This window comes from Coloeus monedula, assembly GCF_965178545.1.
Source record: "Coloeus monedula genome assembly, chromosome: 4".
In the NCBI taxonomy this organism is placed as follows: Eukaryota; Metazoa; Chordata; class Aves; order Passeriformes; family Corvidae; genus Coloeus; species Coloeus monedula.
This window is the reverse complement of record NC_138784.1, coordinates 23769758-23787253: the sequence shown is the minus strand read 5'-3', so window position 1 is coordinate 23787253 and position 17496 is coordinate 23769758. Positions and strand designations below refer to the sequence as shown.

The 17496-nt window shown below is 43.5% G+C and overlaps 1 protein-coding gene across 3 annotated transcripts; it reads right to left on the bottom strand.

The window, feature by feature from the left end:
• Positions 1 to 900: 900 nt before the first annotated feature.
• HMGXB4 (HMG-box containing 4) lies at positions 901 to 15228 on the bottom strand. Of its 3 annotated transcripts, XM_082279616.1 has the most exons (11): positions 15041 to 15163; positions 12895 to 13000; positions 12184 to 12299; positions 10831 to 10906; positions 8774 to 9885; positions 7526 to 7607; positions 7204 to 7268; positions 6802 to 6907; positions 6086 to 6255; positions 4791 to 4913; positions 901 to 3214 (listed from the first exon to the last, which is right to left on the bottom strand). In XM_082279616.1, exons 2-11 carry the CDS (start codon positions 12923 to 12925, stop codon positions 3170 to 3172), a joined length of 1926 nt encoding a protein of 641 aa, XP_082135742.1. In that variant the 5' UTR covers positions 12926 to 13000; positions 15041 to 15163; the 3' UTR covers positions 901 to 3169. The 3 variants fall into 3 exon arrangements, with proteins under 3 accessions (XP_082135742.1, XP_082135743.1, XP_082135741.1); XM_082279617.1 differs by lacking the exon at positions 12895 to 13000 and having other exon boundaries at positions 15041 to 15228; XM_082279615.1 differs by lacking the exon at positions 15041 to 15163 and having other exon boundaries at positions 12895 to 14787.
• Between the last annotated feature and the right edge of the window lie 2268 nt (positions 15229 to 17496).

The following is a 17496-nucleotide window of genomic DNA, read 5'->3' as shown; positions in this document are numbered from 1 at the left end:
GCCGGCGGATCCCTGGTCCTGCTGACCCTGCTGGCCCTTAGCCCCCGGCCGCAGGAACCGAGGGGCTCCCGCTGCCGAGACCCTCCGCCGCTTTCTGCAGCCACGCCGGACTCGCGAGCCTGAGCGGTGCCCAAATCCTGGAAAGCCTGTGGCGATGGGTTTTTAGTTTTCCATAGCCCGGTGTGGGAGGGTACTTGTAGGAGTTAGGAAGAAATTCTACACTGTGAGGGTGGTGAGGCACTGGGACAGGTTGCCGAGAGTTGTGGATGCCCCATCCTTGGAAGTGTTTCAGGCCAGGTTGGATGGGACTTTGAGCAAACTTTTTTTGTGGAAGGTGTCCCTGCCTGTGGCAGAGGTGTTGGAACTAAATGATCTTTAAGGTCCCTTCCAACCCAAACCATCCTATGACTCTGCACAGAGTGGTTGGTAAAAGCACATTCTGAGATGTGCTCCCGGCCTAAGCAACTGCCCTGCCCAAGCTGAGGCTGCAATCAACCAACACCCATACCCGGAAAATGGGGCCGTGTTAATAACCAGCACAAATCCTGCTCTAACGCTGCCACGCCTGACAGCCCGTGTAACACACTCGAGTCCTGTGTGTTGGTGTCACCTGAATGCCACAAACCTGAACTGAGGTGAGGCAGCAGGGAAGACAAATGCCCTGGTGTTACCTGCAGTGCTCCATGGTACATCTCCCTTCTGGGGGGTCCCAAGCAGGCAGGAGCCTGAGTGGTAATTTGGGTGACCTGTGCTGCTGGATACAGTACAGCTTGCCTGGCAACTGAGTGAATTTAGCAAGGTTAGGATTGGATGTGTTTTGCTGAGAAACACTAAATACGAGTAGTAACAACAGCTGCAGAAAACAGCATGTGCCAGAAATGAACGACAATACTCCAGAAGTTAAAAAAAAAATTATATTGTAAGTACAGTACAAAAAAGTCTGTGTATAATTGTAATGTAATCTGGACCAAACAGCAAAGAAATAACAAAAATATAAAAACTGCTAAGTCTTGACAAAGTTTTCCCTATAGTACCAAATACCACAAGATACAGATTATACAAAGTGTACAAATTTTAATAAAAATACAATACACCAGGGTCATGTGTTTCACTCTTCAAGAGTTTTCTGTTGTACAGAGGACAAAGCTAAAGCTGATCCCCTTCTGTTTCCAAAAGCAGATCCAAAAGCAGCCTTCACCACAATGCTCTCAACTGTGAAGGGCTGGAAAGAGCCGGTTATTTTCTGCTGCTCACAACAGCAGATGCTTTAATATGGGCCAGGATCTGAAGCAGGATTGGACTGCCTCCCTCCTGGGCCCTTCCTAATTCCAGGCTCATTAGGATTTGTCCTACGTTGTTAAAATGTGTGTTCTGGTCTGGTGGTCTGAGAATCTTCAGTGTCTCCTCTGCTGAGAAAACCCCTCACTGCACTGAGAGAAGATCCTTAAGAGACAGACTACCTTGTACAGGCACATCTAGGGAAGATGTGGCAAAGAGGCATGGGGAGAAAAACCCTCCTCCACACTGCAGGATTCAATTTACTTCTGATGTGGGGCTCAGCCACAATAAAGGACAGCTCACTTTCAACTGTCCTGAAAAACAGAAGCTTGACTTACTTGGAAGTAAAAAATGCCTCTTCTGTAATTTAAAAACTTTCCTGTTACAGAGATGATAAGGCCTAAGTCAAATGATATTTCAGTTGTTCTGCCTACCTTCACAAGATAGCCTGTTTCTACAAACACTTAGAATCTTCCTGGTGTTTCCTTACACAATGCCCATGCTAACTACTATACACAGAGTTGATTCCTGCAGGAAGTGAGGTGAGGCAAACTTGATTCACATTTTCCACACACTGTTGGCTGAGGGAGGAATTTTTGCTTTTAAATTATGTATATATATATAAATATATACACACACAGAGAAATATACAGGATAAATTAAAATCTGTTACAGATATTGGTAAAAGTTAAATACATGTGATATGAACACCACATACACATACGTACACACAGACAAAAGCCTAAATAGGAATCAAGTGTTCTCCTGCAGCTCCTCCTCCAGAGGAGCAGAAAACCAAACTCCAAGTATGTGGCTGGAAGGAAGGGAAACCAGTCCAATCAACCCACACGTGCCTTACTCGGTCATAACTGCTTCACACTGGCCACTGGTCACTGCCCTGCAGCAGCACCACAGCTCCTGAAATAGTGCTGGTGAGAGGGATGGGGGATGAGCCATTTCACAAAACAGGTGCAAGATGGGAAGAAGCAATCCAAGTTTTTCCCATCTGCTTCCCTACTCCTTTCCATCAAAGCAGGCTGACCATGCCATGGAAGAATCAGCAGGAAGTTCATTCTCTCAAGCCAATGCAATGGGTTGAAACATTGTGCTAATGATGATTTGAGTATGAGTCCACAAGGAAAAATTTATCTTGTTGTTGTCTTCTACTTCACTTCAAATGCCAGCTACCAGACCAGCCAGCTGATAACTTTCAGTTATTACTGACTGAGGAGAAGGGGTTGGAAAAAGTGACCAAGAAGCAAAAAGCTATCCAGCTTTCCCCTCAAGAAGGGGATTTTAAACAGAAAAAGAGTTACAAATAGGGCTGGTGAAGAATTCAGTTCTATTAATTGGTCCAAAATATGTCGTCATCTCTACCTGCCCACAGAATATCAGAATACTTTAGTTTAGGCAGGGATATCAGGAGGTCATCTGGCCCATCTCCCTGCTTAAAGCAAGTCCAACTAGAGCAGGCTGCTCATTCAGTTTCTGAGTATCACTGAGGAAGGAGAGTCAAGAACCTTTCTGGGCCACCTGTTTCAATGACCCCTCTCACGGTGACAGCTTTCTTCTTTATATCGAGAAGTCCATTCTCTGTCTGCTTCCCCCACTAAATCTGAATTTAAGGCGAATATCTCAAAAGCTTTCTGAATTCTTCGTACAAAATACTTTCAGATTGGAGGACATTTCACCCACCAACACAAAAGGGTTTTCTCAGCTTAACTTCACAATTTTTCATAAAATAGAAGTCAAATAGTTACAATCCTATGTATATACTATACATATATAAAACTTTAAAAGCCTCCACATGGAGCCCTTCGGGAGTGCCAGCGTAGTGCATGTACACAAGTCAGTTACGCAGAGGTTGAGTACATCCCAGGGTCCTTTCCCATCAAAGTCCAGGCATGATGTAGGCAATGTTGTCTAGCGTGTTTGACTGGGAAAAAAAATTCGGTGGTTTTTAGTGTCAGATAATCCTTAAAATATGGCACAGGTGAGAGTGCTAAGCATAGTCACTTGTGTTACAAGTTATCATAGGATGAGACAACCGAATCTGCCTATTGATCACCTCTAATAGGGTGTCAGATGGGAAAAAAAGTGCTCTTCAGTTTTTCTTGCAAAATGTAACAGAATTCTGAGAGTAAGAATCCTTCTCATGCACATCAGACAAAAGACCCAGCTGTATGTTCTTCAGATGCAATGTTTTAGTAAGGTCAAGCCTGTGGCTGGATAGCTGAAGGAGGCCTTAGGAACAGCACCTTTATCTGAGAGACTGAGGAGCTGGAGCTGCACCAGTTGTGATTCTAGAATCTAGCAATGCCACCTACTGTCTGAAAGATAAATTGCAACACAACCGCTGGGGTTTATCCATGTCTTAAAACATCACTGTCGTTATGCATCTGACTGTGAAAATCAGATTTATTACCAGCTCCTGAACACCAGCTTCCAGAAGTGAAGGGTAGTTGCCATAATTCACCTAAAGCTCCATTGCTCCTTAGAACAATAAGCTGATCAAGTTCCCAATAAACACACCACTAGTCATGTAGCGTCACTGCTCTGAATAAACTTGGCAAGCAGGAAGGAAAAAAAGCATCCGAGTTTTTCCATGGCTTAAGATGGGAACACCCCACTGACTCAGCTTTTGTGCACAGAACCAGTTTGTGGGAGTTCACAGACTAAACTGTCAACTTTGCTCCTGTTGTTGACAGTCCATTCTCTTAATGAATAAACGTTTGGGCTGCCCTATTATGATATGACAATTGATATCCCAATTCTCTTGTCCTCTCTGTCAGACTGCTTTTAGTCTCTTAGCTCTTCAGACTCTGTATTTTTGATTTTTGCTCCTCTCCTTTGCTGCTTTATCCATGTCTCCTGTAGGAAGTATGACTCCTGATGGCTGCTGCCATCTTAATCTATGTCCACATCAAGCTACATAAATGCCACAAGCTGTTGCTAAATTAGGGCTCAATATTAAGAGTAGCTTAAAGTGGAAAAGAAACTGTAGTTATGCAGCTTCTTAAGACAGAGACTATTTTTCTTTCCTCAGAGAAGGCTTCAGCCACTTGTAAAAGGTGCTACACCATCACATTAGGAATCCTGAGATCACAAATTGTTTTTTATGCTACTGAAGGAAAAACAGCTTGCGTGATACAGAGCAGCTAGAAGACGGGTTTTATTTTTATGGAAAATTAGAACTTTCAAAAATACTGGTATACCTGTATTTGATTCAGATTGATTGACTCCATCACTAAAACAGGACCTACCCACACTGCAATCAATGCTAAAAATATTAGGTCAGTAGCCAGTGGGAGAAAAAAAGGTTGCACAGTATTGTACAATGGTAATATCTGTAACAATTTCAATAAATATTCTTCTATAAAAGTGCATGACCAAGACAAATTTTCTTATTGCACTGGAATTATAATTACATTACACTCATTAATCAAAAAAACTCTATTTAGACTCTACTGAAATTAACAGTGCTAGAGAGAAAATAACCACAGAGAACTCACCAAAACATGCTTTGGGCAGCCATTCAACTCAGGTAGTTGTGTGGTCAGACATGCTAACGGGCCCAAAGCACAGATGATTGAATCTAGGAGTACTGACAAACTTCCTGAAACAGCCACCATTCCCTGGTAGTGAGGAAAGCAAAAGATTGGGATAGGGATGAGTAGTGGAAATTGCGGTTCTTTCTCAACTGTATCCATGCTCATGCAGATACAGTATCTTCAGCTCCTCCAGTCCACTTCCACTATTTACACAGTGACAAAACTGTGCCTTGTGCTTCACAGAGAGACTGCAGGCCCAAAACATTTGAAGTGTTCAGTAGGCAATGAACTAGGGCAAGATAAAGGTAAGGAATCAACAGAAAACACCAGAAAGTTGTCAGCTGCATAAAACACTGATTCCACACATTTTTGTAATATATTTTCTGTGCCATTTTGTACCATCTATTTTGCTAACTACGTGAGTCCTAATGACAATAGTTGTTTTATTTTTGAAGTTAAAGGAATGCTAAGCCTATAAACAAATGCTTTATTCATTGATATACTTTCAGGAAAGGGAATGTGTCTGTGTGCTTTTCTGGACTCTGGTTGTTCCTCTCATGATCTCAATAAGCATACCAAAAACAAAACACAAAACCATTTATTTCACTGTTGATAAAATAAGCAAGCATAGTGGGGTGAGATTATCATGCTACTCATAAAATTCAGTGGTATTATTTGAGACAAATATGTTTTCTCCTTAGAGGCTGGGCTGAGTTCTGAGAGTGTACACGTGTGTGTGTGCATTCATAGAGTCACTGTCATTTAACAGTAGGAAATCATTAAAATGTGACATTATGTTACCAGGTAAGTTGAAACAATAGTAGCCCCTTATCCAAAGCACTGGCAATATGATACTGCCAGAAAACCACCAGACATGCAAAAAAATTCTTGGTAAAGGCTGGTAGTTTTCTAAGAAGTACAACAATAATAGCAACTGCCCAGAGACTGACAAAATAGCAAGCAAGTACCAAATCCAAGGTAAGTAAAGACTGAAGGGTTTGCTGAACTACAAATTGCTTTCAAGGACCTAGAGCTGCAAAGCATCTGTCTTTCTTTGATGCCCACTGTTTACTGAGACTTTTTACTTCACTGAAAATAAAGAGCAATGTGTCAAAGAAACAGGGCATGCCACCTCTAGTTTCTCTTCCTAACAGAAAACCACCGGTTAAACTTTTAAGAAGATAAAATTATCGTCTCCCTCAATGCATTGTGTAGATTACAGGACATCACTGGGACTCTGCTGGTTACAGACTCACCTCTGTTTCCTGCAGTCTGTGTCCAATGAGGCTCAGAGATTCACCCAGCAACTGTAAATGTGCAGCTACATCAATAGGATCTGTCTCAGGGGCTTTGGCTGGTGAGGAAGGCACCACCACGGTGCTGGTGGGGGATTTTTTGTGAGGGGAAATCGCTCCTGTTGGAAGAGCTGAAAACACAAAAAATTAAAATTCCATATTCCTTGCTTTCACTCTTTTACTCAGAAGCCCATTTAGTTACTAAAGTTCAAATCTCATAGGCATGAGATGCTTAAATGGTTCTTAATGGTTGCCCCAGTCCCAAAGTCTTTGTAGTCGCAACTTTTTTTCACATGCACAGAACATCTACCTCAGCTGAATGCAGTTGGGGAGATTTGATATCAGAGATACTAAACTAAGAACAACCCAACTTCCCTCTAGCAGCAAGCTAATCCCACTAGAACTTCCTTTCTGCCTCTTCTTATTTTACATTTCAATCCCTAAACTGCTAAAATGAATACCATTCCACAAATTAGTCAAGGAAATCTTTATGAAAAATGCTGACATCATTCTTGCTCTCACAGAAAAGTTGATTTGACTGTGAATTAAATGTCATGCTTCATGAGAAAGCAGGTAGGGAAGTGAAGCAGGTAAGGACCTTTGTTTTTTATTCCACAGGCAACACTACCTTCCCTGTCCAAGAAAAGAGATGAGTGTGAATAAAGTGCAACAATTACCTTTCATTTTTGGTGCACCATCTGAAGATGATGCCTTTCTCTTCACAGTGGTGGCCTCTGCTTTATTCTGCTTGTGTTGGAGATACTGAGCTTTTTGTTTCCAGATCTGTAGTTACCATGGTAAGAAAAGAAAGATTCATAACATTAGGTAATTCTGTTACCTGATGCCAGTACCTGGAGGCAGAATGATGTTACAAAACTAGGAGGTGAAGCAATACCACAAGAAGAAAATGAATGCTTTTATGTTTGCAAGGGCAGGATTTCCATACTTTCCACCTTTACATGCTTTAGGGATATAGGAAACGTATTTCATGGCATTGTGGCAATGCTGCCAGCACATTCTGATCTAAGCACCTAGTTCACAGAAATCATTTTACAAAAACATGTCACACAAACACTCACCAGTTTATCCTTCTCAGGTAGCTGCTTCCACACTTCCGCCAGTTTTTTACTTAGCTCCCCAAAATCTGGCAGAAAGAAAGAAGAAAAATGTTTAAAACAAATTTGATTATAATTTATCTAGATTCAGCTTGGTTAAAGTAAAATTATAACACAGTCCTGAAATCCACTCCTGTCTCCTTTGCCACATCTTATTCTAAGTATTGGCAGATTCTTTGCACTACGTCAAAATTAAGAAGCTGGTCTGAAACAAAGACAATATGTTCTGCTAATTAATCTGACTGGTGTATAATCAAGAGAAGAGAAGGCTGGATTATTCTCTTACCTATTCCAGGGTGCTCAGACACAATATTTGTACGATATTCCTTACAGAACACTTGATAAGCAGACATGTTTTTCTTCTTTGGCTAGTCAGAAGAAGAAAGGAAACAAAGATTTTTAATTATGATGAGACCTTCTCCAATTTAATAAGAATTTGGCATTTATTGAAGACCTAAAGAAAGATATGGTACTTAGATCAGGAACCTTAAAAAGCAGTCCTTTACATCTTCTGGCTGAATTTAATCTTTATGAAAGCACAGGAATCAGCCAGAACCAGTCTTAGTACAAGGCTCATCTTGCAAAACTCAACAAGCTCCTATTCTAAATTCAGGATCGACAGAAAACTTTGTTAATGTATCTCAGTTTTAAAACTTAAAATAATGAAACCCTGTATCTGTTATACTATTCACAGTACCTATTATAGATCTGTCAAAACAATTTAGTCCTCATGATAATGTTTTGTTCCATTTCTTGAATCCTTACAAAGTACTTCCATTTGGCAGGAAAAGAGACTGTGTAGTACACTGACAGCAAAGGTATTGCAATTGCTGAGCTATGATCAGGGAAAAATTCCCGAATAGAATAGGATACTGGCTGAACAGATCTGAGCTCTGTCTGCCCATTTCCTCATATGAAGCATTATTTCTCTATCTGAACATGTACAAGCTGCTTTCCCCCATTTACTCACACAGCTACAGTTATCTCATTTGTAACCTTGTTCATATGCTAGCTACCATTTCTGCTACTCGTATCTTTATGCAGTAACCATGGAAAACTGAATATATAAGTACAAAACTGGGAATGTGGCAGCCTGCAAGAATTAGAATTTTGTTTGAATACAGGCGTAAATGGGTAAATATCTTCAATTTTCAGGTAACAGCTTGATTCCTTTTTACAGGAACTTTGATCACTAGTCCAGAAGTCTGCCTGGGAATAGCTAGAGCCAGACCCATTAGAAAAAGATGTAAATGTGCTTGGTACATGACCTGTACCAAGCAAAATTAAGTGTAACTTTCCCAGAGGACTGCCATTGGCTGAAGACTGTCTGTGCCACAAAGCCAGAACAACATATATTCGTTTCGCCACAAATAGAAATCACAGTGGCTAACAGTTTTTCAAACATGCTTCACTTAAACCATTGATAATTGGTATCAGTTATCCTTTGTTTCAATTTAACATGCCTTTGCAATGGAGTGCCTAATTCACTATTACCCGTCACCCAATTTCTGTTTTCCCTCCAATTTTTCCTTACTTTGTCTCTTTCTCTTTCCTTTTCTCTTTCCTTTTCTTTTTCTCTTTCTTTTTCCTTTTCTTTTTCTCTTTCTTTTTCCTTCTCTCTTTCCTTTTCTTTTTCTCTTTCCTTCTCCTTCTCTCTTTCCTTCTCCTTCTCTCTTTCCTTCTCCTTCTCTCTTTCCTTCTCCTTTTCCCATTTCTCAGACTTGTCCTTCTCCTTGTCTTCCTTTTTCCTCCTCTTCTCACCTTGACCATCTGAGTGAACAACAGCAGGAGGAGGTGGAGGAACAACATAGGGGGTACTGGGAGGTGGTGGTGACACCCTTACTTCTGCTACTGCCACTGGAGAGTGACCAGAACTCTTTTTAGACTTGGAGTGCTTCTTCTCTCTGTGTTTCTCCTTGTCCTTTTTTTTCTTACTTTTTTTTGACTTCTTTTTTTTCTTGATTTCCCGGTAGGAGTCATCTATCACCAGCTCTCCAGCCTCCAACTCTCCACCAGAAGAAGAACCAGATTCTGGTGGTGCCTCCATACCTGCAACCTCGTACTCGCTTGCATGGCCCTCTGAATGAAGGGAGGTGTCAGCACCAAAACTCTCAGAAGGTGGATGTGAGTCCGGAGGCAGTTTGTGCTTCTTTCGGGATGACTTCAGGAAGCTCTGCAGATCGTGCCCCAGCAGGAATGAGCCTTGCTCATCTCGAGCTGATTTCTTTGAAGATTTCTTTGCAGCTGCTGGTGCTGAAGAGTAGGATAAAGAATCATCATCTGCTGCACTACTTTTCTCTTTTGGTGAAAGGATGAGCTTCATCTTCAAGCCATCAGGTTCACGAAGAGTAAGTGTCTCTGTGTTCACGTAAAGAGGTTTCATTTTTTTAGATTTGTGGGAGCTGCTGTCATCCACTGAGTGCTCCCCACTGCTCCCACTCAGCTTCTTCTTGGGATGCTCCTTTCTGCTTTCAGAATGGCCAGAGGAAGAATGAGATGATTTTTCAGAGGTCCTCTTTGAAGACTTTGAGCTTGTGGCCAAAGGTGTGGTGATAGCCTTGAGCAAATCCATGGTTGTATCAGCTGAGGATGGGCTAGAAGCTGCTTTTTTCTTCTTCTTTGATGGTAGATCCAAAGGCGAGACACCTGAAAGAGACCAAGAGAAATGTACATTGAGATGCTTCCCTTAAAGACAGCAAAGAAAGGAAGTGAGAATCCTGTGAGCCTTACAATTACAGGTGACAGATTTACATCCTGGCTTAAACAGAACTGCAGCCAGCTCAGCACAGCCTTACTGATACAATTCAGTATTCACAGAAGTATTCAGTGTCACAGAAGCTGTGACACCTGAGCTGGTCAAATAATTTAAGGAAGGCAGAGACAGCAGGAAAGTTCTTGAAGTTTTGTCAAACTCCATTCTACTGTGAAATAATGTATTTTGATGAAAATAAATCTTACTGAAATTGTATCTCAAGTGCAAGGTTTTCGTGCCATTTTTAGCCAAGGTGAGACCAATGAGTAGAAAATATGAGCTTTTCCATTCTGTAGACAGATTTTGATGAAAGATGAAATTTCAGCTTGGCTTTCTCCTTCTATTGGGCCAAAAAAAATCCTAAAAGTGTTAAGCTTTTATGAACCGAATTGTCATTTTCTGGTCAACTTATTAATTGTGATAATAACTGAACAGAAAAGCATTTATTTTTCAACCTCAGACATTCTGTTCTTATAAATTCAGAGAAAGTTATACTACCTGTAAGTATAATTAGTTTGTAATGCAATAGGAAAAAAAGAAAAGCAAATGTCAAATGGGAAGGCATGGGTTAGAAAACTACAACTTGTAAATGAAAAGGGGATGGAAGATCTCTGTGCCCTACAATGGCAATTTGTTAAGACAGACTCTGAAAATGTAACTCCCTAACCTTCTGCTGTCTGGTGCTGATCAGTGTCAGGTTTCTGATGACTTGTTCTAAGGTTGATGCACTCTCCTTCTGTAAAATGCTAACCACAAAGCTTGCTGACACTGGCTTAAGAGCATCCTTTCCTTAAAGTCATGATTTGTTAGCCCCTTCCCCTACTTGACTACTACCTTACCTCTGTAGCAGAACTCATCGGAGGAGTGCTTTCTCTTCTTTTTGTGAGGTTCTGTCCCTGGAAAAAACTCACTGTCCTGGAATAAGAAGAAAAAAGTTGCTGACGAAAAGGAGGGAAAGAATATGACAGTCACATGGACTATTATACAAAAATTAGTAGGAAGTATCAAGATACTTACTGTAACATCAAGGAACCGTGGGTAAGAACCAGGATCATCATTCTAGGTGTTAAAAGGAAACCTACTCTGTCCCCAAGAGCACAGTGTATGTATAAAGAAAGTTACAGATAGGTGTGAGAATACAAGAAATGGTATTACTCAGGATTGGTTTCAGCACAGTCACCTAATAGACTTCAAGCTTTCTGTAGGCACTGCAGCAAAACAGGCATCCAAGGAAACTGAAACACAGATCTCAGTACGGAGGCCCCCCAAGTGAGAGGAGCAATATAAAAGAAAACTTGAAAAAGCACATTTGGAAAGTGTTGAGATATGGGCAGTGTGTGTGTGTGAAAGTGAAAGCCATCACTTGGAGATCAGCTGACAAGTTGACAAAAGACAGACATCTACCTCTTAAGAAAGCTAAGAAATAACTTAAGATGCACAGACTGTCAAGCCTTGAAAACAAAGGCAAGCAGTTGATGTTTACTATGCTGAAAAAGAAGTGACAGGAGGTACAGAAAGGTGACAACTAGAATGATGGACGAAAAATATGTCCTTAATATGCCATGTCACCTAATTATTATCTGTGTCTTGATCAATTTATCAATCTGAAACTGAAGCTCCTCTAAAGAATTCCAACTGTGGGGTAGAAGACATTGATTTTAATTTTACACTAGAACTTGCTTTCCAGATGAAAAAACCCCCAAATCACTAGATATCCACCTCTGAGCTAACAGCAGAAATTTTAACTCAAAGAGGAAAGTTTTGAAGAAACTTAAGTTGCCACTATGTGATTTCAAAAGTTAAGGCCCCAAAGATGTAAATAACATTCTATCCATCATTTGCTGGCTATTTATACAGCCATAAATGCTAATTTTTTTTTATGTGTGTAAGAAGTTATTCACGTATAGGCATCTTACGATTTGCAAGGTTCCACATTAAGACTAGGACAACACTCCTACTAGCTTATTTTCTGAGGCCAGAAAAATCAGAATCAAGAATTGATCCCCTCCTTTTCCCCAGGAAAATTACTGAACAACACAGGACATGATTAGCTGTTCTTGCTGTCTTCTACATGCATTTCTAAGTAAAAACAATTTTAAAAAAGGACAAGAAACCCATTCCATCACATTCCATTCCATCACAACCTGTATGCATATCCTTACACCTTGAACGTTTTCTCTGAGGGTTTCTACCTGAGTCGCTATCTCATCTTCCTCTTGCAGAAGATCCTTGTACGAGCGCTTTTTCTCTCGCTGTATCCTGCCAGATGCCAGCCCGTCGTCAACACTTCGGTGACTCTCTAGGAATTCTGTGATTTATGTGACATGGGAAAAAAGGAAGAAATGAAATACCACATTAAGGACTGATAGACAAGTGGACCATGCACAAAATAAGCTAACAGAGGATGCAGGCACAGAGTGATGCACAAAACCCCATAAGCACAGAGGCCTGAAAGATAACAGTCTGTACAGTCTGACCAGAGGGATGGGGCTCGGTGCTCTAACACAATCATTCCAGATTTAATTTCTAATGCCTGGAGATTCCTTCCTAAAGACAAATGGACCTGGAAATGTTACCATGACTAAACCTATCATTATCCCTCGTTCCTAGTCCCATTGACCTGGCGGGGAGAAGAACGGCTGCAGTGGCAGGGCTCCCAATCAGGGTGTCTACCTTATGAAATACCACTCATTTCTCTCAAGTTCTAATCCCAGTACTTTACACCTGGAAGTCAAGGGCTTGGGATCCTCCATTAACTTGGCCAGGTTAAATTTAAGGGCTCCATAGCACACTAGCTTCCTTTCCCACTCTGACTGCATGGCCTGGTAAGGGCTGCACAGGGCACTCTTTTAATTAATTAATTAATTTTTTTGTAAATCCTTCAGATCATGAAGCAGTCATACCTTCTTTCTTCTTGGTGCCATCATAAGCCATGGTGGTCCTGCAGGAGCCTGTGAATGAGTTGCCACGTCTGGGCTCCTTCCCCCGTTCCCATCTATAGGAAAAGGTCTGAGAAACAGAGAATGAAAAAAACCCTCCCATAAAGAAGAATCATTATGTAAATTGGGAAACTTTCTCTGAACCAAAGAAGTATTCTCTGGAAGACAGAGGGAAAGGAAATGAAAGGAGTGGTCACTCTTCAGGCTTTACAGATTTGGGGCTTTTTAAAATCAAAATGGATGTTGTATTATTTTAAAGATAGAAATTACCACCTCTGTCTTAGAAAATACCTAAATCAAGGAAGTAATTTATTTACAAAAATAGAAAGAAGGTGAGAAGACAACTGAGTTTGATTTTTATGACACACAAAACTGTACCCAAACTGTGTCAAAGCCATTTTTGTCAGAAGCCACTGTAGCAAAGAGTGGGATGTTTTAACAGATTTCAAACCCTTGAATCTCAGATGAAGTGAAGGAAAAGAAGGGACCAGGCAGAAAGAGTTAAATTACAAAATAATTTTTTTTTTTTTTTAAACTAGAGGACCACACATTTTGTATTAGAGGTGTGCATCCTTCTGATGTGTTTCCCAATGCTACCACTGCAGCCATTCTGAAAGCCAGCCTGGGAGAGGGGAGGGAAGAGAGCACTCCTTTTAGCTATGCCTGCAGCAACCCAACCTCTGCCCCCCCAGGTCGCAGGTCTCCTCTAAACAAGTCACTGCTCCAGCTATGGGCATACAGCAGGACAGAGCTGCTATGGAATAGCCACGCTCTGGTTCTCTCAGAGCAAACAGCTTTTGTTCCTCAGCCAGTGACCAGCTTCGCAAGAAAAGATCGACCTTCTGCTCCTATGGGATTAAATCAATTGCACCCAGCTGCCTTTGTGTGTTTGTGTGTATGTGCATATTTGTGTAAACATACAGCCACAAAGACCATGCAGCTCGCCATCCTAGCTGTCACGGTAATCTTGCCACACTACATTGAAATACTCTGGGAGCAGGGAACTTGTGCTTGTACATTCCCCATGCAACTCAATTTTATAAACAACTGGCTGATGCTGACAATGTACAACATATTCATCCTATTGTGGCTACTTAAGTGATACAACAAAGTCACAACTAAATAAAGCTTGTGGGTACACAGGAGATGTTTCTGTTTAAATTCATAGGAATACATGTTATTTCTTCAGCTTTTGGGAAAACACCCACTGCAGATTGTCAAGTCAGTATTCTGACCATTATACATTGCTGGTAGCAAACACAAGGATTCTACCTACGCACAAGAGCACTGCATATGTACACTCAGAGAGCACTGCACTTTGCAATAAAAAAGAGCATCTTGCCACTTGTGGGCTCGTGATCTTGAACCAGACCTTGTCAACATTTTGTAATGTTCCCTTGTCATACAGACTTCAGTGGGAAGACACACAATACCAGAGCATTATCCTCAAGACGGTCAGGGCCTAATCCCGATTATGCAAAACAAAGCTGAAGACGGTAATTCACGAATAGTTGACTTGGAGAGTCTAAGATTTCTTTGTACCTACATGCGTATCTTTTAAGACTCTTCTAAAATCTTATCTACTTGGCAGTACAAAGGTTGGTAGATACTGCCCAAAGGCGCTCACAGCCCAGACCTCCAATCCGGCAAATACAAAACACACCCTTAACTACTCTCATCCTGTAAACCTCAATTAGGGTCCCCTGATTCACATTCCTGTGTTTCAGCAGTGATGGCACAGGCTCAGCGGGGAAGCTCTCCCTTCACGTCTCCCGCTCCTGCGGGTTCAAGGCCCAGCCTTGCTCTTCTGTAGTCCCGGGGCTCCGCACGGACCCCGCTCCTCGGCCCGCTGCCGACTGGCCGCAAGGGGTGGCTCCCTCGCCCCATGTCCGCCGGCGCTCTCAGCCATAGCCGTGAGGGCAGACGGAGCCGCCGGGAATCCCGCGCGCAGCCGAAGGCGCGAACCCCGGCACCGGCCCCTCCGCGGGCGCGGACCCACGGCCGGCCCGTCCTGCGCATGCGCCCCGACACCCCCCGGCGCCCGGGTCCCGCCGCCGCCTCCGTTCAAAGCGGGCTCACCCGCCCCACTCCCGCCCGCACGTCCTCTCACCCGAGCGGGCTCCAGCCTCACGCCAGCCCGCGGCTCCGCCCCTGCAGCAGGCCCGGGCGTGCCCCGACTGCGGGGCCGCCCAGCGGCGACAAGGCCCGCCGGCGCTGAGCCGCGGCCGTAGGGTGGGGACGGGCGCGGCCGCCTCACTCGGCCCCGCCGCTTCCCGCCGCGCCGCCGCCCGCGGCCGCCATCTTGGACAGGCAGACAAGGGACCCGCGCTAGCGCCGGCCAGCCGAGCGCCGAGCGCCTCCAACGCGGCACCCGCGGGGCGGGGGAAGAGGGCGGGGCGCCGGCTTGCCGAGCGCATCGATGGCGCGGAGCGGCTCCCCGGGAGCAGCGTGTCCCTCGGAGCTGTGCCACACACGGGTGGGACACGCCAGGGGCACCTGTGCCCGGCCCCGCTCTGACCCCGGCCACCACCAGTGGAGGCGTGCCCACCTTTCCCCTGGCGTGGCGCAGCCTCCTCTTCGCGTGCGCGGGTGCTGCGCGGTCCCGGCACAGCTTCCTCTCTCGTGTCGTCTTGAGCCCCTAAGAGACTGAGCTGGCTGGGCTTGCAGCCCGGGTTGATTGTTGGCTGCTTGTTCCTGCCGCGGTGGGTCAATGGGAAAGGGTGAAACACAGTTACGGAGCCAGTACTTCCATGAGACTAGTCACACATACACGTGAATGGGCACATCTCCCTCAGGACTGCCTAAATCAGCGAGGACCTGAATGGGTGCACTGCACAGGTGGGGATTCGGGGCCAGTTGAGGCAGAGATAAGCACGACTTAACAGCACACTTGGAACTGCTGCCCCTGAAGGCATCACCCAACCCTCGAACCCATTCTGATCGATTGTGCAAAGGCGTCAGGCAAGAGAAAGGCAAATTGCCCCCAGCATCTTCTACATGGCTCATTCATTATTGCAAAGGCATCAAGACAGAGGTTAAAAAAAAAAGCTCAGGAAACCGCCAAGTCAGAAAAGAATCCTTTTTCCCACTAGGTTAGCCCTTCTTCACTCTGACTTGTTGGGAGGTTCAACAAACCTCATTTCACTGTTACCTTAAATCCCATAATCCCCACTGATGCACGAGTTGTCTTTTTATTTAGATGCCGGCAGATAGCCCCGTGACTCTTTGGCAGAGGCTGCTCACAGTCACACGCTGTCTGTAAACTACCGTTCCCAGCCATGCCTGAGGTTAAACCTGACCCATCACAGACAGGCCATTCCACAGCCCCTACAGATCCGCCTTCTGGTCCTGCTGATGCTTTTGTGTCCTAACAAGTACAGAATGATGACAGTAATTATTTGCAGTGCAGTAAGGGCCTAGAGGATTTTGAAGAGAATAGAGGCCTATGCCTGTTATGCTGTGTGAAAGTGTAGTTTGATCCAAAGTGAGGGGTACAGCCTGTACACACAGATCATTGTCTGCAAGCGCAGAAGCTGTAACACATCAGGGTAAAAACTAACCAGCCCCTAGGCTGAGCACAAAAAATCCTGTGCAGATGTTCTCCTGCGTGTACACGTGTGCCTGCTGCTGGCAAAACTAAAATCGCTCCTTGCCCTCCAGACCGTAACCCAGGGAGGAACCACCAAGGTGGACAAGTCCCTCTGCAAATTTATGACCAGGATCTTGCCAGAGGTGAACCTGACATGACCTGCTCCTTTACTTCTGCTTGTTGGTGATGTTTCTAGGAGTCCCAGTGGTGGATTCATACCCCATTCAACAATGCACAGCACAACAAAATCACAGTTCCTGTGTTTTTATAGTCTTCAGCTTTCTTGCTCGTATTACAGGCTGTGCAAAAACATCTATGGACATAACAGAAATATAGTTAAGTCCTGGGAGCACCTGGCCTATGGATCAGGTGGAGGCAGAATGGGAGCAAGTCAGAAGAAGCCATGAGCATGGTTGGGAGAGACTAAGTGCAGCCCAAAGGAACAGGGATTCAGATTGCTTTGAAAATTGAGAGCTTAAATTAGCCTGGTATTTGATGAAAGCAAGCATTTGGTAATGATAGCTTGTTGGGATGTGTTGTTTTGGTATGTGTTGGGATGGTATGTTTAATATTCTGCACCCTAGAAAGAGAAAACGTTTGAGCTCCCCTGCAGTTTAATGTTTTTAGTGCTGGATTGCTCATAGGTATTAGATTGTGTCAGGGACTCTGTGTGGATGAGAGAATGAATTTGCAGGTGAATTTGCAAAAATGAGCATATAGCAGGATACTTGCACATAAAGCCACTGAAGCACCAGTCATTCAGACTTCCCCTGTTGAGATCCACCCAAGTTTCTTTCCTCCCACAGAACAAACATAATAGTAATAATAATAGGAATTGTAACAACAATAACATGTAGTCCCTTCTACTGCACTTTGCATTAGTGAAGAAATGTTCAGAAAAATTCATTTCAATCATTCACATTCTTCAGAGCTCATAAAGGGAATCAGCCAGCACAAAATATTGGCATTTATTGGGT

Coding starts and splice junctions, on each gene's coding strand:
- HMGXB4 (XM_082279615.1), bottom strand. CDS start 13,033: ATGGGAGGGTTTTTTTCATTCTCTGTTTCTCAGACCTTTTCCTATAGA. Junction 12,300..12,894: donor TGGCACCAAGAAGAAAGAAG/GTATGACTGCTT, acceptor CATAAATCACAG/AATTCCTAGAGAGTCACCGA. Junction 4,914..6,085: donor ACAGACTGCAGGAAACAGAG/GTGAGTCTGTAA, acceptor CCTCACTACCAG/GGAATGGTGGCTGTTTCAGG.